Source organism: Loxodonta africana, chromosome 22 (assembly GCF_030014295.1).
Source record: "Loxodonta africana isolate mLoxAfr1 chromosome 22, mLoxAfr1.hap2, whole genome shotgun sequence".
Classification (NCBI taxonomy): Eukaryota; Metazoa; Chordata; class Mammalia; order Proboscidea; family Elephantidae; genus Loxodonta; species Loxodonta africana.
This window is the reverse complement of record NC_087363.1, coordinates 33,392,453-33,413,502: the sequence shown is the minus strand read 5'-3', so window position 1 is coordinate 33,413,502 and position 21,050 is coordinate 33,392,453. Positions and strand designations below refer to the sequence as shown.

At 46.7% G+C, this 21,050-nt stretch overlaps 1 protein-coding gene across 4 annotated transcripts in view; it reads right to left on the bottom strand.

Moving 5' to 3' along the window:
* The window catches only part of CHCHD6 (coiled-coil-helix-coiled-coil-helix domain containing 6), a 327,253-nt gene that overhangs the window by 20,170 nt on the left and 286,033 nt on the right, over positions 1–21,050 (bottom strand). Inside the window, exon 7 of one of the 4 annotated variants that reach the window (XM_064274784.1) lies at positions 6,755–8,170. The exons of the other annotated variants lie outside the window; for them this stretch is intronic. Coding sequence (XP_064130854.1) covers positions 8,167–8,170 — 4 coding nt within the window. The 3' untranslated portion in view covers positions 6,755–8,166. Of the gene's footprint in view, positions 1–6,754; positions 8,171–21,050 lie in introns of those variants that run through there. 4 annotated transcript variants of the gene reach the window in all.

The following is a 21,050-nucleotide window of genomic DNA, read 5'->3' as shown; positions in this document are numbered from 1 at the left end:
ACACACACACATACACACACACACGAATGAGGAAAGGGCCATTCCTGTCTTTGTTCCTTTGTTGGAAAAAAAAAAAAAAAAGACTGGGAACTTGTCCCAAGAAGCCCTCCAGGTTCACTAACGTGCGGAAGGACAGGGTGTTGGCACTGTCTGGGCTTGAGAGCTGAGGAAGGAAAGGGTACAGTGTTGACAGTCTAGACGGTACAGACACAATGACTGCTGAGTACCCCTGGGTTGGAGAGCTCAGGGCAGGAGCTGCTTCCTGGGTCTGTTCTGCCCAAGAGAGGCCCACCGTTGGCAGTCACCCAGCGGCTGAGGTCTCTGGGTACAGGGGACCCAGGGTCAGAGTACACAGCATGGGAACCTGCTCAGGCTGTTGCAGGCTCTGTGAGGACACAATCTTACAGCTTCTTAAAACTCCTACAGCCCTGGATCCTGAACACAGGAGAGATCACCACTTTCAGTTACTAATTGGAGTGAAAAACTAATTTGAAGACCCCTAGGGTTTCCCAGGACTCCACAGGCTCAGGGTGGCCTCTTCTTTCCCCCATCCTCTTCCCTGGTTTGCCATCACTCTCCTGGACAATTCCCCCCGACTCCTGGCTGCCTGACCTCCCTCCTCTGGTGTGCCCCCTCATCCACCTTCTTCCTAACTCCAACTCTACCGGCCTTTCTAAAGCATGGTGGTACAGGTTCCCTGGACAAGAACTCCCAGTCTGCAGAATAGGGCCCATGTGGTGGGGTCTGCTACTCATGCCTCTGTGATTTGGCCCCAGCTGTGCTGACAACCATGACTCCCAGAACCTGAGGCCTCAAGACACGGGTTGCTGCTCACAACACTACCCAGCCTTCTTGGCACTTGTACCTCTATTCTGCTCAGCATTTACTGCCCCTCCCTGTGACCTAATCTCCCTGCACAGAGCCTTCTCCAGGGAGAAACTCTACTGTGCATGCCTAGAGACCGCTCTCACTTCTTGAGTCCCTTCATTCCACTCATCCTGGGGACAAATACTTGTTGAGTGCCTGCATGCACACAGCCTTGCCCTTAGGGCACTTACCCCTGGAGGCAAGCTCTCTGGTGGAGGCTCTCCATTCTCCAGGGCCCTAATATCCCAAGGCGGGCCAACCTTACTGCATGATGTGGCTTCCAGGCCACACTCCACGCTACTCTCCTGCTGCAACCTTGAGGGGGCTGCCCCAGTAGTGCCACCCCAAGGCGATCACCTCCCCAGGGAAGACTGCAGTTCCTTGAGCCCCGCCACCTCTTGCAGTTCCCAGACCACAGCTATTCTCCCACTCCAGTGGCGCCCACGGGGTGAGAACGCCCATCCCACACAACAGGAGGCCCCAAATGCACAACAAAACATGGCAAGCATCTGCCAAGGTATATCAGTAGAAACCTGGGGCCCCTGTGAAGAAAAGGATTCCAAGGGCGCTAGAGCAGGAAGGGATGCAGTGTGTCAGGCTAGATTCCCAGGTACAGACATACTGAGCAGGGTCTGGCCCCAATGTGCTGGCTCCAGCAGCCGCCAGTGAGTGTGACACTGTCCTCAGCTGGGTGACTAAGGCTGGACTCAATGCTGACCTATATTAAGTGAAGCTGAGAGCCAGCACACAGCTGGGATACTGCAGAGGAAGTGATTCAAGGTGCTAAGGTGGTCTGTTCTGTGTGCGTTGCTCACCCTCCTGGAGAGTCCGAGGGCACCAGTGTCCTTGGGAGGCCTGTGGCACTATTCTCTGTAGGCCAGGATGATGGTGGGTGATGCTGCCACTGAAATGTCCAGAGTGCAATGGGGAGGAGGGATCCTGGTGCAGGAGGGTCCAAGTGGTGGCACTTAACTGCCAGAGGGCAGGTGAGTGGAGAAACTGGGACAGATAGCAGGAAACTTTGGGGCAGTTGACTGCTCCAGGCATCCCCACCCTGAAACAGCTGGGCAGCCCACTAAGGTCTTACCTGATTTGTGTAAGTGAAAAGCCCCCAGTCTAACAAAAACAGATTTAGCTTGATTCACCTTAACAAACGGACAGCTGACACAGCCCCTCCTGGGTTCCCAGGCCTGAGCCGCTTCCTCGCGTAGTTCCAGGTTATAGTGGGCCTGTGGGAGGTGGGGGCTGGGGAGGAGGGGACCTGTCACTCTCTGGGCAGCAGCAGCCTGGTGTGCCTGCATGTGAGACTGGTAGCAGCTTCCGGTGAGCTCATGAAAATCTCTGGCTTCACTCAGAAGATGGAGACGGTTGGTTAGAGCTTCTCAGAGCTTCTTGAGGATTCTAGCAGATTCCCCTTTGAGCTTTTGAGAACCACCAGCACCCCTGCTCAGGCCCAGGTCTTCCAAGTCAGCTCCCCTGATCTTCACTGTTGCATCCCCTCCAAAGGTCGTGTGAGCCCCTAAATCCTGCATGAAGCTCTTTGCGCCCACCCAGAAGGCACAGAGAGGCTTCTGTTTTCCTGACTGAATATTGAATGGTGCAAACCTCTTCTTCCCTGAGGCCTGTGGTCTAACACTCCATGCCCTTGTGCCCCAGTGACCCTTGACCTGCTGGCTACATCCAAGTACCTGCCTCTATAATATCACAGTTCTTGCCATCCTGCTGGATTTGTTTGTCCTTCTGCTCACCCCCCCACCCAGGCCTACCCCAGTGTGTGGATGCTACTGTGAGCCAGGCACTATGAGAGGAGTGGGGCCCATGGTGAGCAAGACCAGGCCCTGCCCTGCCCTTATGAACTTTAGTGCAGTGGAGGGAACACCACAAACACAGCAACTACACTACACAGGTGGAATCACAAACTGCAACCAATGCTACAGACGGAGGCAAATGACCTCAGAATGCAGGCACAAGGCCTGCTCTCATCAAGGGGGACAAAGAGGAGAAAAGGTGTCCTGGATGGAGTGAGGTTTCAGCTGAGGTCCAAAACCCAGGGAGATGAGGGCTGGGGGAACATGGAGGACAAAATTGTGTTATTTTGGCTCCTAAATCTCTTAGGAATCTGAGCTTGCTTCTCTGTCTCTACTGCCCTGTTCAGACTCCCATCATCTCTCAGCCAGACTCTATGAGAGCTTCTGAACAGTCCCCATACTCCTTCTTATCCATCTGACATGACTAAAAACAGTTGGATTGTAAGTCACCCCTGAGTTTGGAATTCTTCGCTTGTTCCTTGGACCCTATTTGACGGAATCTAGTTCCCTCTCCATGGAGTACAAAGCCCTTCACAATCTGGCTTCTACTTCTCTACACTGTCTCTTGCTACTGTCTAGCTGTGTGTTCTAACCTGGCACAGAGCGCCTGTTGCTGTCTCCTGAACACAAAGGTTTCCTCAGGAATCTCTGCCTGTGTTGCCTGGCCATCAGTTGGCCTGACAAAATGACCTGCCTTCCCAATCCAGCCCTACGCCCCCTTCTGCAGAGGCCGGAATTGTCAGTCTGCAGGTGTCAGTCCAGGTCTCGTGTGGGGCACAACTTGCAAGGTGCTGTGGGCTCTGGGGTGGGAGGCACTAGGCCCATAAGGGTGTGGGGGTGGTCTGTGGCACACTGAGTTGGCGAGGCATGCTTCTGCTGCTTCTCTGGCCACAAACTGCCTCGTCATGTACTCACTCCTAGCACTGACCAGTGCTGCACACAGCAGGCACCAAGTAAATAGGGGTGGAAGAGTAAGTGCCTTGTCATCCTCTCAGTGTGCCCCACATTTCCCAGGTCTGCACCTTTGCTTCCACACTTCTTTCCCCCAGCACTCTCTCCTCCCTGCCTACTCTCTGAGGTACCACATGTGACCCTTGCCTTGGCACTGCTCACACCTGTGGCTCTGCATTGGGGTCCCTTGTGAGTGTTCCTTCTGGCTGGAGAGAAGCGTCCCGAGTCTGTGTCTCAGCCCTGCCGCCTACACGGGCACCTCCGCAGGTCCTGCTGCTTACGACCACCCCTCAGAGCCTGGGCAGGGTGCACAGCCGTCAGCCCACAGACGCTCTCCTCCTGAGATGGTGGGAGCACCAATGGTGGGACCACATTTTAACAACTCTGTTTTCACAGGGCATGCATAATACTGAGTGTGAAGCAGGTATTCAATAAATAAATTGACAGAGCTGGGTTTCAATAATTAAGAGCTGTCTGGGCTTCATTTTCTTAGAGCTTCTAGAGTGTGGAGGTTATCCAACTGGCGCAGCACATGCCTGCATGGCCAGGCCTGGGAGTTTCAGCCAGGGGGCCCAGTCCAGGCTGTTCACCTGGTACTTCTTTAAAAGCTGTGTCTGTCCTGAGCCAGGCTGTGCACTGCTTTCCACCCTCCTCCTAATCTTCCCAGCTCCTGAGCACAACTTATTCCTCTGTTGCTAGTCACCCTCACGTTCTGATCTGAGCCATAGCACCCATCCTCTGAGACTCATTCTCCCTCTTCTGCAGCTTCCAGTAAAGTCCCACCGGAGGCCTGGCCCCGCATTCTGCCCAGCCCCAGGGTGGGACCTGCGTGGCTCCACGAGAACTCAGTAGCAGCCAGGTGCTCAATAGCTGCCTACTGGATGGACGGACCAGAGAACACATGCTCAGGGCTTTCCTTCCAGGTACCAGGCTGGGCCGGACCATGTACAACCCCCGCCTGCCCATCCAGGTCTGGATAGTCACAGGTTGCATTCCACAGCCACCAGCAGAATTTCAGGTGGGCTCTACTAATATCCTAAACACAGGAGTTACAAGGGCCCAACATTTCCCCTTTTGGTTCTGTCATTCAGGTGCAAAGGAGGGTGTGTACTTGGCTGGGCGCTCTAGGGAGAGGGCGGATGTCCTAAAAGAGACACAGGGCAGGGAGATGAGAATAAACCCCGTACTCAGTCAGTGAGTCTGCAGGGCCAGAGACATAAAACCCCGAAGACGGCAGGACTAATGGGGAGCAGGGCTGAGTCACAGTCCTGGCCACACCTGCTCCTCCTAAGGCCCTCCTGCAGCTGTTCATCTGGCCCAAGCTTTCCCATCTCTGGCTTCCTGTGTCCCCTTGGTGTAACGAAACCCAAATCTAAGTTTTCAGTTCCTCATATTCAAAACTCCCCAGTACGCTCCTGGGCTCCTTTTTGTCATAGCCTCCCTCTAGGCCCAGACTCCCAGGATTCTAGAGCTCAGGAACATTCTCCAAGCCCCTTCTGCCTCACCCCTCCGTGTCCTTACAGCCCAGTCCAGACCACAGCCTCTCCATGGCACCACTGAGACGGCCTCACACCTGGGGCCTCCTCCAATCCATCCCTACCTGCTGACAAGAGCTCTTCCTGAAGCTCTGCTCACCCCTAGCTTTCCACCAGAATGACCCCACCTGACCCCAGGGTAAACAGTAATTTCTAACCTGAGCTCAGTCACCCATCCTCAGCAATGCTTTTACTCACTGGATTTTAGATTGTAAAATTGTTTTATCAGCTGAAATTTTATAGGTAGTCCCAAAGAATAGAGATTAGCACAGAGCTGGTGGGGGGGCCCCAAGGTGGGGCCTTACCCCCTTGTCCTTCCCCTCCCTCTTTGGCCTCCACTGAGCTGAGCACATTCAGAAACTGGAAGTGTATGAAAACTCCCACCTGGCTTTGCATGGGTTAACCTGGGGTTATCCGAATAAGCTCCTGAAGTGGGGGTCTGTTTGTCCCTCCTTCATAGAGGGTAGGGTGAGCTGGACTGGGGGATGGACTATGAAAGGACAAAGGAGCCAGCAGAGCTAGAGAAGCAGGAAGCACCCACCCAAATGGGCTCATGTTGTAGCTGAGGCAGCCCTGCAGCTGGGCTCAGTCTGTTAGTCACAAGATGACAGGCCCACTTCCCTCCACTGTCGGGGACACCAGCGGAGGCAAAGCAGATCCTCACAGGCTCTACCTTTCCCTGCACCTCCCACGTCACCACCAAGGGTGAGGGGGCTGTCGCAGCAGTGTGGTCTCCATACCCTCTAATCCACATCTGGCAGGAACTAGAACCTATTTCCCAAAGCCTGAGCACCAACGTGGGGGAAGGTGGCTGAAGTCTGGCAAGACTACTGACACAGTCTAACCCCAGGCGAAGAAGGCAAGCCCAGAAAGCTGAAGTAACTTGTTAAATCACAGCCATTTAACGATAAAAGTAGGGCTATGTCTTGATTTCCTAACTCCATCAACCTAAGCCACTGAAGGACTTTGAGCTGTTCCCAAAAGCAAAAGATGAAAGACTTTCCTTCCCATCTTCCCTTCCCCTTGCAGAGAGGAGAAGCTGGTCCCTGGCGCCTGAGGAAGTGGGGCAGTATGGGCCTCGGTGGGCATGACAGCTGAGGCAGGGGGGCAGGTGGAAGGTGGCTGGTGAAAACGGCAGCCAGAATGGTTGGGAGACTGGTTACGTTGAGCAAAAAAAGTTCACTGATGGAGCAAACAGGTATATTAATTGAGGATCACAGGAGCCAGGTTTATAGCTCTCTGAGAAGGGATTTCCAAACATTAAAAAAAAAAGAAAAAAAAAAAACCCAAACTCACTGCTGTCAATATGTGAGATGTTGAATTGGAAGTATAGATATGAATTTGAGGGATTTTCTAATGTACACTGATACAGAAATAGTTAATAAACATATATGTCTGCCTCTGTATACACACAAAGGTTTCCTAGCTGTAGTTACTGAGAACACCTAGAAGCAGTGACCTCAACCCCTCGAAAAACCAAACCCACCATAATGTCGATTCCAACTCATAGCTACACTATAGGACAGAGCAGAACTGCCCTATAGGGTTTTCAAGGCTGTAAATCTTCACCGAAGCAGACTGCCCTCTTTCTCCCATGGAGTGGCTGGTGGGTTTGAACCATCAACCTTTCAGTTAGCAGCCATGTGCTTTACACACTGCACCATCAGGGTTCCTTAGTGACCCCTCAGAATCCCCTAAATCCACATTGATCTGGCAGCAGATCTTGGTTTCTCATGCCATTCTCCAATAAAAGGAACCAGGGCTCCTTGGAGAAACAGCTGATTCCAGGGCTGGGACAGAAAGAACAGGATAATCCTGGAGCATCTTCTGCCAGAAAGAAAAGTGCTCAGAGAGTGAAGAGACATGCCAAAAGGACAGAAAAGTCCATGTTAAGGGTCAAACCTGGGACTTTTTGAGCACCAAAATGAATGAGAGTATTACATTACAAACCAATGAATAAATGAGTCCTTACTAGCATAAACAAATAAATGAATTCTTCCTTAGAATGTCAATTCATAAATGTGGAAGAAATGATGAAATAGTCACCATTTATTTAACAACCATTATTGCAGTGGTTGATTTAGGCTTCTGTTGTCAGTGGAATGCAAGGCTGATGGGTGGAGGTTTGATGAGGATACCAGCAAAGTAATGGAGTATATCCCCACAAAATACTAATCAAATACAAAAGGAAATGAGGCTTTTACAGTGAAGAGACCATGTAGACACCAATGCGGCTGGGGTCAAGGTCAACACCACTCATGGTGAGGTGGGTCACCATGCGAGCCTCTTGTGTGATGCACTGGGAAGAGCACAGCATCAGTTCTGGGGGCTTTCTGCCAAGAACCCATGGCTTGAGTCTGGTTAGGAGGAAACATTGGATGGACCCAGGCTGATGGTCTCCCTTTAGAATGAAAGGCTGCTGGATGGACAGACTAGAGACTGTCAAGGTATGAGAGACAGGGAGAGACTAAGGAACTGTTCCACGTTAAAGGAGACTGATGGCACATGACAACTAAATACGACAGATTTCTGGGTTGGATCCTGGGCCAAAAAGAATAAAGAGATGTTGTTGGGGTAGCCGGTGAAACGTGGATGTGTTAGCATTTAATTGATGTTGACTTCCTCAATGGAAGGGCTGTGTGGGTGATGGAGGGGCATCCTTGGGAGGTCCACAACGGACTGCAGTACGTAGGGGTGATGGTCACCATAGCAGATGAAGACACTGTTTTTATACAGGGAGAAAAGGTGATCGTGTGTAAAATGTAAACAACTAGGGTACCTGGGTTAAGGGATGTAGGAGTTCTTTGGGTTGTTCTTGCAACATTTCTACAGCTCCGAAATTACTTCAAAATAAAACAAACAATAAGGGTAGGAATTTGACAGGACTGGCTATATTCAAAAGGATGGACTTATCCCAGTGAAGAGTCTGTTAGATTTTCTTTTCTTTCTATCATGTTTTTTCAGCTGGAAGTGGGGTTGGGGAGTTTCACAAAATGATTCTAAATTCACCTGAAAAAAAAATTAGAAAAAAGATCATCAAGGTAGAAGAACCTGTTCTGCTAGATATTTGATATTTTAAGTAACTGCAGCTTCATGTCGATGTTAGAAGCTCTCAGGTCGGCCCCGGACAGGTGGCAACTCCATGCATGATGAAACAAAACTCTGCCTAGTCCTGTGCCATCCCCGCGATTGGCTGAGGGTCAGACCATAGTGATCCATAGGGTTTTCATTAACTGATTTTTTGGAAGTGGGTCACCAGGCCTTTCTTCCCAGCCCGTCTTAGTCTGGAAGCTCCCCTGAAGCCTGTTCAGCTTCATAGCAAAGCGATGGATGGGTGGTGGCTGTGCACAAGGTGCATGCTATGCTTTCAACATGTTTACTAAGTGCAGGACTAGCCCTGGAAAAGAAACAGACAATATTCATATATTTCTTTTATAATCAGAAGACAAAATTATTTTTCATTTTGAAAACCTGTGAAGATATATACTCATCTGAATATTTTTTATCACTCATCATTTTAAGATGCTACAGAAAACAGCAAATCAAAGAATGTGTAGACAACAAATCTACACATTGTAGATTTAAAGTACTAAGCATAGTGCCTGGATTGATTTAAGAAGTTAATTTCTTAGTGTTACACACACGCGCACACACACACAATTTTTTTCCTAAATTTATTGTGTTGTTGTTGTTAAGAATATACATAGCAAAACATACACCAATGCAACCGTTTCTACATGTACAATTTAGTGACACGGATTACATTCTTCAAGTTGTGCAACCATTCTCACCCTCCTTTTCTGAGTTGTTCCTCATTAACATAAACTCACTGTCCCCTAAGGTTCCTATATAATCTTTTGAGTTGCTGTTGTCAATTTGATCCTATATAAATAGTTCTTAAAAGGGCATAATGCTCAAGGCAGATGTTTTTACTAGATAAGCTAAACTATCGTTCTGTTCTAGGATGACTTAAGGGGGATATTTTTGGTTTAAGTTTTAAAGATTATCTCAGGGCAATAGTTTCAGGGGTTCATCCACCCTCCATGGCTCTAGAAAGTCTAAAGACCGTGAGAATTTAAAATTCTGTTCTGCATTTTCCCCCTTTTGATCAGGATTCTTCTATGGAATCTTTGATCAAAATGTTCAGTAATGGTAGCTGGACATCATCCAGTTCTTCCGGTCTCATGGCAAAGCAGGCAGTTGTTCACGGAGGCAATTAGCCACACGTTCTATTTCCTCCTCCTATTCCTGACTCTCCTTCTTTCTCTGTTGCTCCAGGTAATACAGACCAATTGCTGTACCTTAGATGGCTGCTTGTAAGCTTTTAAGACCTCAGGCACTATACAACAAACGGGGAGGTAGAACAGAAGCACTAAACACAGTATAAGGTCATGAAACCATGACCCTAAACCTCCTAACCAAGGAACCAAATTCCATGAGGTGTTTGGTTGTATGTAAGTAGTCTCAGCAGCTACTCTTTTTTTTTTGGCATTGTTGTGAATATATCACACAACTTTTGCCAATTCAACTTTTTACAGGTATACAACTTAATTGATTACGATTACAAGCAATTACAATCATCGGCTGTGCAACCCTACCCTTAACCAATGCAATTTTTCTATCACTGTTAATGCCCCTTCCCCCCCTCCCCCTCGCCACTGGTAACCACTAATAAATTTTGGTCTCTGTACATGTGCCTTTTCTTGTCTTTTTATATAAGTGAGGTCATGCAATATTTGTCCTTTTTGATTGGCTTATTTTGCTCAGCATAATGTCTTCATGCTCCATCATACTGTAGCATATATCAAGACTTCATTACTCCTACTGGCTGAGTAGTATTCCACTGTATGTATGTACCACATTTTGTTTGTCCATTTATCTGCTGATAGGCATTTAGGTTGTTTCCACCTTTTGGCAACTGTGAATAGTGCTGCAATGAACATTGGTGAAAAGTCTCTTTTTTGAGTCTGTGCTTTCGAGTCTTTTGGATATACACTCAGGAGCAGAACTGCTGTGTCATATGGTAGTTTTTAGTTTTTTGAGGAACCACCACATTGTTTTCCACAATGGCTGTACCATTGCATTCCCACCAGCAACAGATAAAGGTTCCAACTTCCCCATAACTGTGCCAACATTGTTATTTCTTTTTTTTTTTTTTTTTTAAATCTCAGCCATCCTCCCATTACCCATTGCCGTTGAGTCGATTCTGACTCATAGTGACCCTATAGGTCAGAGTAGAACTGCCTCATAGAGTTTCCAAGGAGCGCCTGGTGGATTTGAACTGCCGACCTTTTGGTTAGCAGCTGTAGCACTTAACCACTATGCCACCAGGGTTTCCTTAGCCATCCTAGTGGGAGTCAAATGGTATCTCATTGTGGTTTTGATTTGCATCTATCTGATGGCTAATGATGCTGAGCATCTTTTCATGTGTTTGGTGGCTATTTGAATGTCTTCTTCCGTGAAATGTCTATTCAAGTCCTTTGACCATTTTATGATTGGATTGTCTTTTTGTTATTAGTTGTCAAAGTCTTATATTTTGGTTATCAGATTCTTGTCAGGTATATGGTTTCCAAAGATATTCTCCCAGTCAGTAGATTGTCCTTTAACTCTTTTGATAAAGTCTTTTAATGAACAAAAGTTTTTAATTTTTATGAGGTGCGATTTATTGCTGTTTGTATTTTTCTTATTATACTTCAACAATATAATCCATTACTGAAAACGAGGCCTGACAGTGTTGCCCCTGCTTGTTCTCTTAAGAATTTTATGGTTTTAGTTTGCACATTTAGGTTCTTATTCCATTTTGAATTTGTTTTTGTGCATGGTGTGAGGTATGGATCCTATTTCATTTTTCTACATGTGTAAACCCAATTTTCCCAGTACCATTTATTGAAGAGACTTTTCTTTTGCCATTGAATGGACTTAGCACCCTTGTCAAAAATCCTATTCTATCATTAAAAAGGATAAAGACAGATGGGCATGAAATGTAGAGTTAAGGAATACTTGCACATAGTCCAAAACCAAACCTACTGTCGTTGAGTTGATTCCAACTCATACTGACCCAATATGACAGAGTAGAACTGCCCTACAGGATTTCCAAGGCTGTCAATCTTTAAGGAGGCAGGCTGCCACATATTTCTCCAGTGGAGCAGCTGGTGGGTTCGAACCACCGTCCTTTTTCGTTAGCAGCCGAGCGCTTTAACCACGGTACCACCAGGGCTCCATCCTGCATATAGTAGGGGGTCAATAAATATTTGTTGAATTACAAGGACAGACTAAAGACGTATTTACCTCTGAAATTCCAAAAATAGAGATTCCAATAAAATTATTCACAGAGTCAATGGAATAAGTATACATTCTCACATGTTTGTGAAACGATCAGTCTTGCTGTTTTGGCCTCCCATCTTATTCCATCACTGCCCAGGTATGTGAGAGATAAAATTCTATGTCACAACTCAGAGTTGTTACAAGCCAGTGGCCGCATGGCAGGAAGCCATCTCTAGGCATTCTTTTCTTCTCCTGGCTTATGCCCATACACACACATACAAACACACACACAGACTGAGAGACAGGCTGGAACAATAGGCTGAAATGAGCATGAAATCGGGTAGAGACAAATGTAATTTCCTGCACTTGGATTTAAAAAAAAATAATCAACTGCAATAGGATGTGAGAGCTTCGGCTTTACAGACTTAATATAGTAGACTTCTAGAGTTATCTTCCTAAAACACACATCTGATCATGTCATTTCAAAGCTCAAACACTTCTGATGGCTTCCAAGGCACGGAAATAAAATCCAAACACCTGGCACTCAGAATTCTAAAGTCTGGTGCCAGCCTCATTCCCCAGCCTCGTCTCCCTCTGGGATTGATTCTAGAGCAGGTTGTTTTGGATTGGAATCTGACTCTCCTGCTCATTAACTCCACGACCTTGGGCAAGCCCATTCCCTTCACCGACTCTCAATTTTATTGTCTATAAACTGCAATAATAAATAATATTTTCAAAGTGTTTCTCAGTTTGCCTGGACCGTGGAAAGGGTCAGATAAATACAACAGCCCTCCCATCTCTCTACCTTTCCTGTCCACAGAAATACTTAAATGAGTAAGAAATTACAAAAGGAATCAGCTGATTCTGTTTAACTCTAACAGCTGATTCTGTTTAGCTCTAAAGGAAGAGCCAAACCACCAACTAGGAAGTTCAGGGTAAACAAGAATACGATGCATAAGAACAACTTCTCCACAACTAGGGGTGAGAAGCCAAGAGTGCCTGGTCCCTGCACAGGGATCAGTGGCGGGGGTTCAACAGCATCCCCAAGAAAAAGAAAGTATTGAAGGGCCCCCAGACAAGCCATCAGGATGAAAGAAGCCCTGGCTCGATGCCAACTGGCATGACCTCAGAAGGAAGAAGAGTTTTCCTGACTAAGCACGGGAACATTTTACTTACTTGGATTTTATCTCGTATTATGAGGCATTTCATTTTAAAACCTTATTGGCATTGGTCTCTTTAATACAGCTGATGGCACAAAAATTAACATTTGGAAGCATCTAAACTAGATGTTGGATTCTAACAGAGTCAATAGTAATAATTAGCACGGGCAGCTACTATTTATCGAATCCTTACGTGCCAGGGACTATGCTACTGTACATATACAATCACACGTCATCATGTAACCCAACTCATTGGGTTGTTCTCTTATCCCCACTTTACAGTGAGAAATCAGGTGTAAAGAGATTTATACAGCTGGACCAAAGTCACACAGCTATCGCACAGCGGGTCTGTTGTTGAAACTGAGGTCTGTTTGCTCTCACGCCAGCGCTTACTCACCTCACCACAGCCTTTCCGTGAAGAAGCAGCCATTTTGCTCATAATCTTCCCATTCCCCCCTCCTGCCTCCAGGCCAACAGTCACAAGCTAATGGTCCCTTGCCCATTTTCTCTGATGGAAATGGATTCTGTTGGGGCCTGGACTTTTACCAACCAGGGGAAAGAAAAGATAGCAACCTGGATAGCAAGAACTGTTTGTTTCCACCTTGTTTCTCTGGTACCATCTGCATGGTAAGATCATTGCCCTGTGCTCTGTGTACAGGGACTTTGTGCACCTAGCTGCCAAACCCCACAGGAGCAGAGTGGAGATCCTTATCTATAGTCTGGGAATCCCTAGTTTCCTCAGTCAAGTGGCTCAGAGAGAAGATCTTAGATCTCTAGTCTGTAAGACCCTCCCCTGAGCCCTGGACACGGGGAGTTATTGCAGTTCCAGCCACCCCAGCAAGAGGCTGACAAGAGTACAAGAATTCTCCCTGAGCACTCCTCCTAACCCCCTTCAAGCTTAGATGCCTCATATTCTGCCCCAATTCTCACCAGTATGTACCCATTGTTGTCAGTCTGAGAATATACAGCACATGGTACCACCCCACATACTCTGTGCCAGAACTGTGATGGGGGCCATTGACTCACAAAACAATCCACGTGCAGATTCTCAGGGTCAGAGAGATGGGTGGAAGGGTCAAATAAGCTAACATGCATTGAGCCTCCGCAGGGGGCGCAATTTAATCCCCCAGCAACTCTACAAGGAAACATATCCATTTTATACACGAAGACCCAAAGGCTAAAAGTGATGTATCCAAGGTCACCAGCTCAGACATCAAAGTCCGTGTAATTTCCAGGATCCTAACCACATGGAGTCATCCTCCTCCAGCCTCCTCTTATACCAGCCATAGAAACTCATCAGAGCTGAAATTCACTAGCATATTTAGCTGCCCAATGTCATTCATGGGCTCTCATCAATGTCTGTTTCCAGACTGTACTGCCCAGACTGCTCCTCTATGGTCCTTAGAAGCTCAGCCTCTCATATGTAGAATGAAAATAAGCTCAATGCCACATTAGACCCCAATCTACTTCAGCCAATAAAATGAATGGCCATACGCTGTGGTTGAAATCATAGTGGACAGGAGCCAGAAGACCTGCATATAGGTCCCAGCTCAACAACTAGCTGGCCTCTGACCCTGGAAAGGGTACTGAATTCCACTGCTGGTTCCCTCATATTAAAATGGGGAAGAGAAGAGGCTCTGTAAGAAGAACAGGTTCTGCAACTTTCTCCCTGCACTGATCTTGAGCAAAGCCCTCAGTTTGGGTACCTGTATGATGGGGATTGAGTGCAGGCCTGGCACATGGTAAGCTGGACAAGTGCAAGGTAGGGGTGGCCCTGCAGCAGCTTCTCATAGGAAAGGGAATGAGAAGTAAACCTGTACAAGCATGACTCATACCCACAATCTCTGCCCAAAGCTTGACTTCCTAATATTAGACTAATTGTTAAAAATTACATTTTTAAGAACATCTTAATCCCCTCCCCCCCAAAACAAAACCATGAGGGGATAAGACAAAATGGCTATGATCACATGGTCCAAATAACCCATAGACAAACGTAATCATAACAAAATGAAATAAAATAAAAAGAGAGAAGGAAGCCTCTCCCCTCCAGCCCTAGTTGTTCTCTCCATCAATAGCACCATCTCCTTGGTACTCTTCCAGAAGGACATGATGCATACATTATCAGTACAGGCAACATCTATCTCCTTCCTATCACCCCCAAGGGCCACACACACGATGGTCTGTCCTGTCTGTCTCACTGTTTTACGAACGCAGAAGATGCCATAACACGGACACTCCTCAAGTGACTTGATATTTAGGATGTTTCCAGCATTTGTTCTTGCAAACAATGCTGCAATGAACATATCCTGACTCATTTTTACAAATATCCTGTTAGCACCACAAGTGAACTTGTTGGGTCAAAGGGTACTTGCCTTTTAAATCTTGATATTGCCCAACTGCTCATCAAAAAAAAAAAAAAACAAAACAAAAACTGTAGCAATTTACACTCTCAACATCGGTGTAAAGCATGGCTGTTGTCCCTAAGTACTCTGGATCTTATTAATGTTCACCATTTTTGACAATTTAACAGTGAAAAATAGCACCTTGCTGTTCTGATCTGCCTTTCTGTAACCCTGGGTCAGACAAAACATCCTTCTGGTACTTATTGGCCATTAGACATCTTCCTTCTGAACTCTGCTACATGTATTTTGCCCATTTTTCTCTGGGCTGCTGGCCACTTCCCTTTGATTTAGAAGAGTTCTGTACCTATTTAGGGAATTAACCGCTGTTTTAAACATGTTGCAAATATTTCCTCCCAATCTGTCACTTTACCTAAGAAATTAATCTAAAGGACAGAAGAAGAAAAAAAAAAGGCCAATTAATACAAAATTCACCCTCCTCTCTGGCATTTCCTAGTAGACTGATGAGGAATTCATGACTGTGACTTTGTGTGCAATATTTTTGCCATACTGAATTTATATGGGACAAATTCACCAGTATTTTATGATTTCTCAGTTTGGTGAGCTAGGCTAATTCTCAATAAGCAAAACTGGTTTCAACAACAAAAGCAGGGGAGAAGAGGGTGAAAGTAGAGTAGGGGGTTAGATCAAAATGGCTGTGCTCGGACCAGGAGCTAGTGAAGATGTACTTCCTCTCAGCACTAAGATGTGAGGGAGGCAAGACAAGGGACGAGGGAAGAAAGGAACCAGCGCTGTCCAAGAGAAACAGGAAGTGAGCCATATAAGTGATTTTAAATCTTCATATTAAACAAGTAAAAAGAAATGAGTGAGATTAATTTTAATAGCATATTTTATTTAACCAAATATATCCAAAATTATCATTCCCACATGTAATCAACATTAAAAAGAACTATATGAGCTATTGTACATTCCTTTTTGTTTGTACCAAGTCTCTGAAATCCCAAGTGTAGCTGACACTTTCAGCAGACCTCAATTTGGACTCACCGCGTTTCAAGTGTAGTCAGTGGTGACAGTATCCGGACAGCCAAGTACTAACATGTTTGTGAGCCCTTGTTTTGTGCCAAGCTCTGTCCTAGGTGTTGTATAAACATTGTCTCATTTTAGCCTCTCCATTCTACCTGCAAGGGCAGCATTACTACCTCTCTGTACACATGAGAGGAGCTCTGGTGGTGCAGTGGTTAAGTGTTCGGCTGCTAACCAAAAGGTTGGCAGTTAGAACCCATCAGCCGCTCCATGGGAGAAAGACGTGGCGGTCTGCTTCTGTAAAGATTTACAGCCTTGGAAACCCTATGAGATAGTTCTGCTTTGTCCTACAGGGTCCCTGTGAGTCGGAATTGACTCAAAGGCAATGGCTTTCGTTTTTGGATACATATGAGAAAACTCAGATTCAGAGAAAGGGAATAACTTGTTCCAGGCCCTAGAGCTCATAACTAACAGCAAGAGGGTCCAAACCCAGTTCCACCTGGCTCCAGAGCCTCCAGGGGACTGCTCTGGGGTCTTTGTTCCTAGAGACGGGGCTTGGTGGGCTCACAGTCTCGGCTCAGTGTGATCCACACAGCACTAGCTGTGTTCCCAGATGCAGGCGACTGCAAGGTTTGGGAATGTCTTGAGTAGCCCAGACTTTGTATAGGCCAAGCACATACATATACCCTGTATAGAAGCCAGCCAGAGCTTTTAAATCTGTGTCAATTTCTTGGGCCACGAAGAAGCTACTTCCTGCCACACCAGCCCCAAGCAAAAAGCTTCTCCTGGCTCTCCCAACTAGCGTTGTTCTTTCCTCTTTTGAAATGCATGTCCACGTTGGTATTTTACCTCCTAAACAATTCAGCTTAATCCATGTCAAAGATTTGCTGTGCCATATAATCACCTTTTTGTATTTCTCTTCATTTTTCAAGATGCACTTCTGCAACTTTTGAACAAATAAATGCAGTTTCACGACTCATTTTTACCTTTTGGAAAGCATCGTAAATTTTACATCCATAATGGGCTACAAGCTTTGTATTACAAACACCCTGTTTTTCCTTTTATATCTTCAAACAGACTTTTGGCCTTTGCTTAAATAGGCATTTCAACTAAGCCGCACATGGTTTTGAGCTGATGTAGCAAGAATCTGCATGGCAACAAAATCTGAATGCAAAAAGCCTGCCTGTCCCAATTGTTGCCTGGCTTGCACTCTCCCTTGGCGCATTCACGCTCAGACTGGACTATTTCTGCTCATCCAGGACAATGTTTTCATCGTCCCTGGAACGGGGGTTTACGAAGTACAGACTCATGACTGTGAGGAGTGTTTTGGTCAGGCAGATGCTGCATAGCCAAGGGTATCTGTAGTTTAGAGTATGCTGGCAGTCAGGAGGACGTGCCTTTCCAGGGAGACTGGCTCTCCAAAGGTGGGGGAAAGGTCCTGAGGAAGGAGCAGCGTACCTCCAACACACTGCCCGCCCCTCTGCTTCATCCCAACACAACACCCAGGGTAAAGAATTCCCAGAGGCACTGGCTGAGCGTACTGTGCAGCCAGGATACGAATCAGGTGATCAGCTGCCACAAATGGCTCACAGAGCTACATGGCAAGACATATACTTTTCCCCAAATGATTCTCACATCTGACTAGGTATGTCTTTAAAACATAGAACTACATTTCACAAAAACCAGTTTCTCTTCTAAGATCTTTGTGACCATTTCTTTGGTCTCCTTTCATTTTAGAATGAATCCCAAAACCTATTTGAGGTTGGACTTAATTTTGTGACCCTAGGAGATAACATAAAAGTTAAAAAGGGGGGGGGGCGGGGGGGTGAGCAATATATACAACTGTTCAGTAGCATCTGACTCACAGCAGGGCCCGACAACGCATTTTGTGACAGTGACACAGTGTGAGAAGCAGTGCCAGGCTGTCTGTCAGGGCTAATGACCCCAGAGGCAACTGCTATTAGCCAATTCACTGATTAGGGGCCTGTTTGTAGAGCTAATGGGAATGGTAATCATTTGTTAGCTTAAGTAAAACTCCCGGGCATTCCTGACAACTGTCATCATGGAAAAATCCGGAAGGCAATTCATCTAACCCTGTGAAATTCAAAGAAAGAACTCAGAAAATCAGAGTCATCTTTGACAACAAAAGTGAACATAACCTCCTTAAGGAATTTTCTGGTAGGAATTTCCTATCTTTAGCCTCCTAATAGCTCCTCTTTAGCAGCAAACAAATATGTGTATGCACAGGCCCAAGCACATTTCCATTCCATTGGTCTGCTTTCTTTTGGGTTCAATCCGATTTCTCTCAGACCTTAAACCTGGGGAAATATTCACAACCAAGGCCCTTGACAGGGAAACAGACTGGGGCCAGTCACCATTCCAGAACCCCAACATGGAATGGGTAGCAATCTACTTAGGGGCTATGTGTGTACGTACCTGTGGGGAAAAGGTGTATTTTGAAGCTGCAATCAGTTTTACTTGGCTTTTGTGTTAAAGGTCAACAAAAATAGCAAAGCTTCCTAAAGATTTTATTCACTCCTTATATAAGCTTGGAAACCCTGCTGCAGGGCGGTTAAGAGCTATGGCTGCTAACCAAAAGGTTGGCAGTTAGAATCCACCAGGTGCTCCTTGGAAACCCAATGGGGTAGTTCTCCTCTGTCCTTTAGAGTCGCTATGAGTCAGGATCAACTCTACAGGAACTGGTTTGAGTTTTTTTTTTAATATAAGCTTTAAAAAACATCAATCATCAGTACAGAATATGATTATTATTGTTATTGTTGGGGAGTATTTTAGGGACAGGTTAAGCCACTGTCTGGGATTTAGCAAGTTTTTTTAATTGAAAAATTAATTTTTTAGTTAAAAAGTTTTTAATCGAAGAGTGAACACCTCTTGTTATCTATCACCCACCCAGATAAAATCTAATTTGCCTACCAGTTGCCTGAGCCTTTTCACCTTGGTCATGACCAGGAAATGGGGGTTGAGGTGAGGGCACGGCTCTCACAAAAGCGCAGTGGAAAAGCCCAAGGGAACTGACTGCCTTCACAGAGGATACAGAGGGTAGGCTACAACGGCTCTGGGAGGAGACTAGGCAGACAGACAGATTACATTCTGGAAGGGCCTTAGAGATCATGTGGTCCAACTACCTCTGGGTATGGATGAGGAAACTGAATCTGGAGAGGGAGGTGAGTTATGAGCCAAGCACAGGCTTAAACCTGCTCTCTGAGGTTTCCCCGCTCCCTCCATAATCGCTGGGATCCTGGCCCCAACTCCCACCAGAACAGCCTCTCCTTTCTGAGAGGTGGATCCAGATCCCTCACAGAGGGCAGGGATGCAGTGACCTCAGGCTGCCAAGAGGTTGTTGCTTGATCAGTAACCAGATGGGCAGCTTGGCTGTCTGCGCCTCGGGGTTGTTTAGCAAATGAGTCAATAGGGACAATGGGGTGGGGAGGGGGGTGAGTGGCTGTGCAGCCTTCCTGCTGCACACATGCCCCACTGCAGAGCCAGCCAGGCAGCGGGGATGGTCTGCGCCAGTCCACGGAGCCCATGACAGCACCAGCCCCGGGGGGCTGCCAGGAGGGAGGGGCATAAATGTGAGTGTGGGGACAGCTCTCCAGACTCAAGGCTGCCTAGGAAGTTCTCTGGGGCTTTGAACCTGGGGAGGGGTCACAGCTGGGGGAGAACGCCTCACTGCAGGAAAAGGCAGCAGATCCATTCAACCTCCAGGGCCCATTCTGGGCGATTTAGAAACTCTCCCTGGGGGAATTTTCTGGGGAAGTCATTAATTTGTTGGCTGAAACACATTCACTTTGGCAGCTGATCCAAACTCAGGGCCCATAACAATCACGTGGGGGCTTGTATAAAACGCAGGTTCCAAGGTCCCCATGTGATTAACTAGGCTTGGGGTGGGGACCTAGAATTTGTATTTCAAAAATCTCCCATGTGATTCTGAGGCAAGTAGCCTAGGACCACCACAAATTCAGATTATGGCATACTGACAGGCAGATCTACAGACATCCTGGCATCCAGACTGTCAAGAGAGGCCCTGCAGACAGGAGGGTGCTGCAAAGGCTCTGAGGCAACTCTCTTCCCTCCAAATAACAGCAGCAGCAACAACAACACAAAACATTTCCCCAGCACCTCTGTTGTTCTATAAAGTCCACCTCAGTGACTCTGAACTTTCGGCAGTAGCAGGATGAAATAAACGCACACGGGGCTGCAGATAAGAAAGACTGGGCTCTGAATCCTGGCCCCACCCTTTCCTGGATGAACAACCAGGGGCAAGTGAATCCCAGTTACTTGCGGAGCCTCATCTGTAAAAGCAGGGCAGGTGTCTATGTTCCATGATATGCAGCCACTCAGGCACACAGCAGACCTCTCTTGATTCCCTTTCTTCTCGGTGTTGGCAGTCTGTCCTGGCCTCTCTTTTCAGGTACAGATAACACCAGAAGCCTGTAAACTTGTCTTTTAGAATAAAAAGCAGCTTAATTAGATACTTTTTCTCCCAGTAATCAGCATGGGAGCAGAGGACTAAGAATGGGAGCTTTGAGGGCTGTGATGGCTGGGTTTGTTCTGTTTTGTGTGTGTCTGTGTGGCAGATAGCTGGAGGCATTAAGAAAAAAGGGGAGAATGTAGATAGTTAGGCATGTCCATCTGGGATGCTCTGGGAGGGCAGACTTGTGTAGGATGCTGGAAGAGCAAAGGCGGCTGGGGGTGAAGGAGCCTGAGGTCACAGTCCACCCACTCCACAAACCTGAGGGCCACAGAGCAAGGATTGGTGAGTCCTGCTGTTTGAGGCTGAAACAATGAGTAGACCTCCAGACATCAATCCCACTGAGACCAGAGGGTGGAGCCAAAGAATAATAGCTCTGAATAATCAGATCAGCTCAGTAAGCAGGTACTGAGTGCCTGTGTGCTGGGCCCAGGACAGAGACGAGAGACACAGGCTGTCATTTAGTGTTGCATAGGAAGAACACCAAGGAAACGAACTTCAGCTAAAAAAGGATTTTAGCTTAAGCCTAATGAGAGTCAGTAAATTCTTGGGAACTTACAAGTAAATCACCTTGGGAAACCCAAGGGTGACAT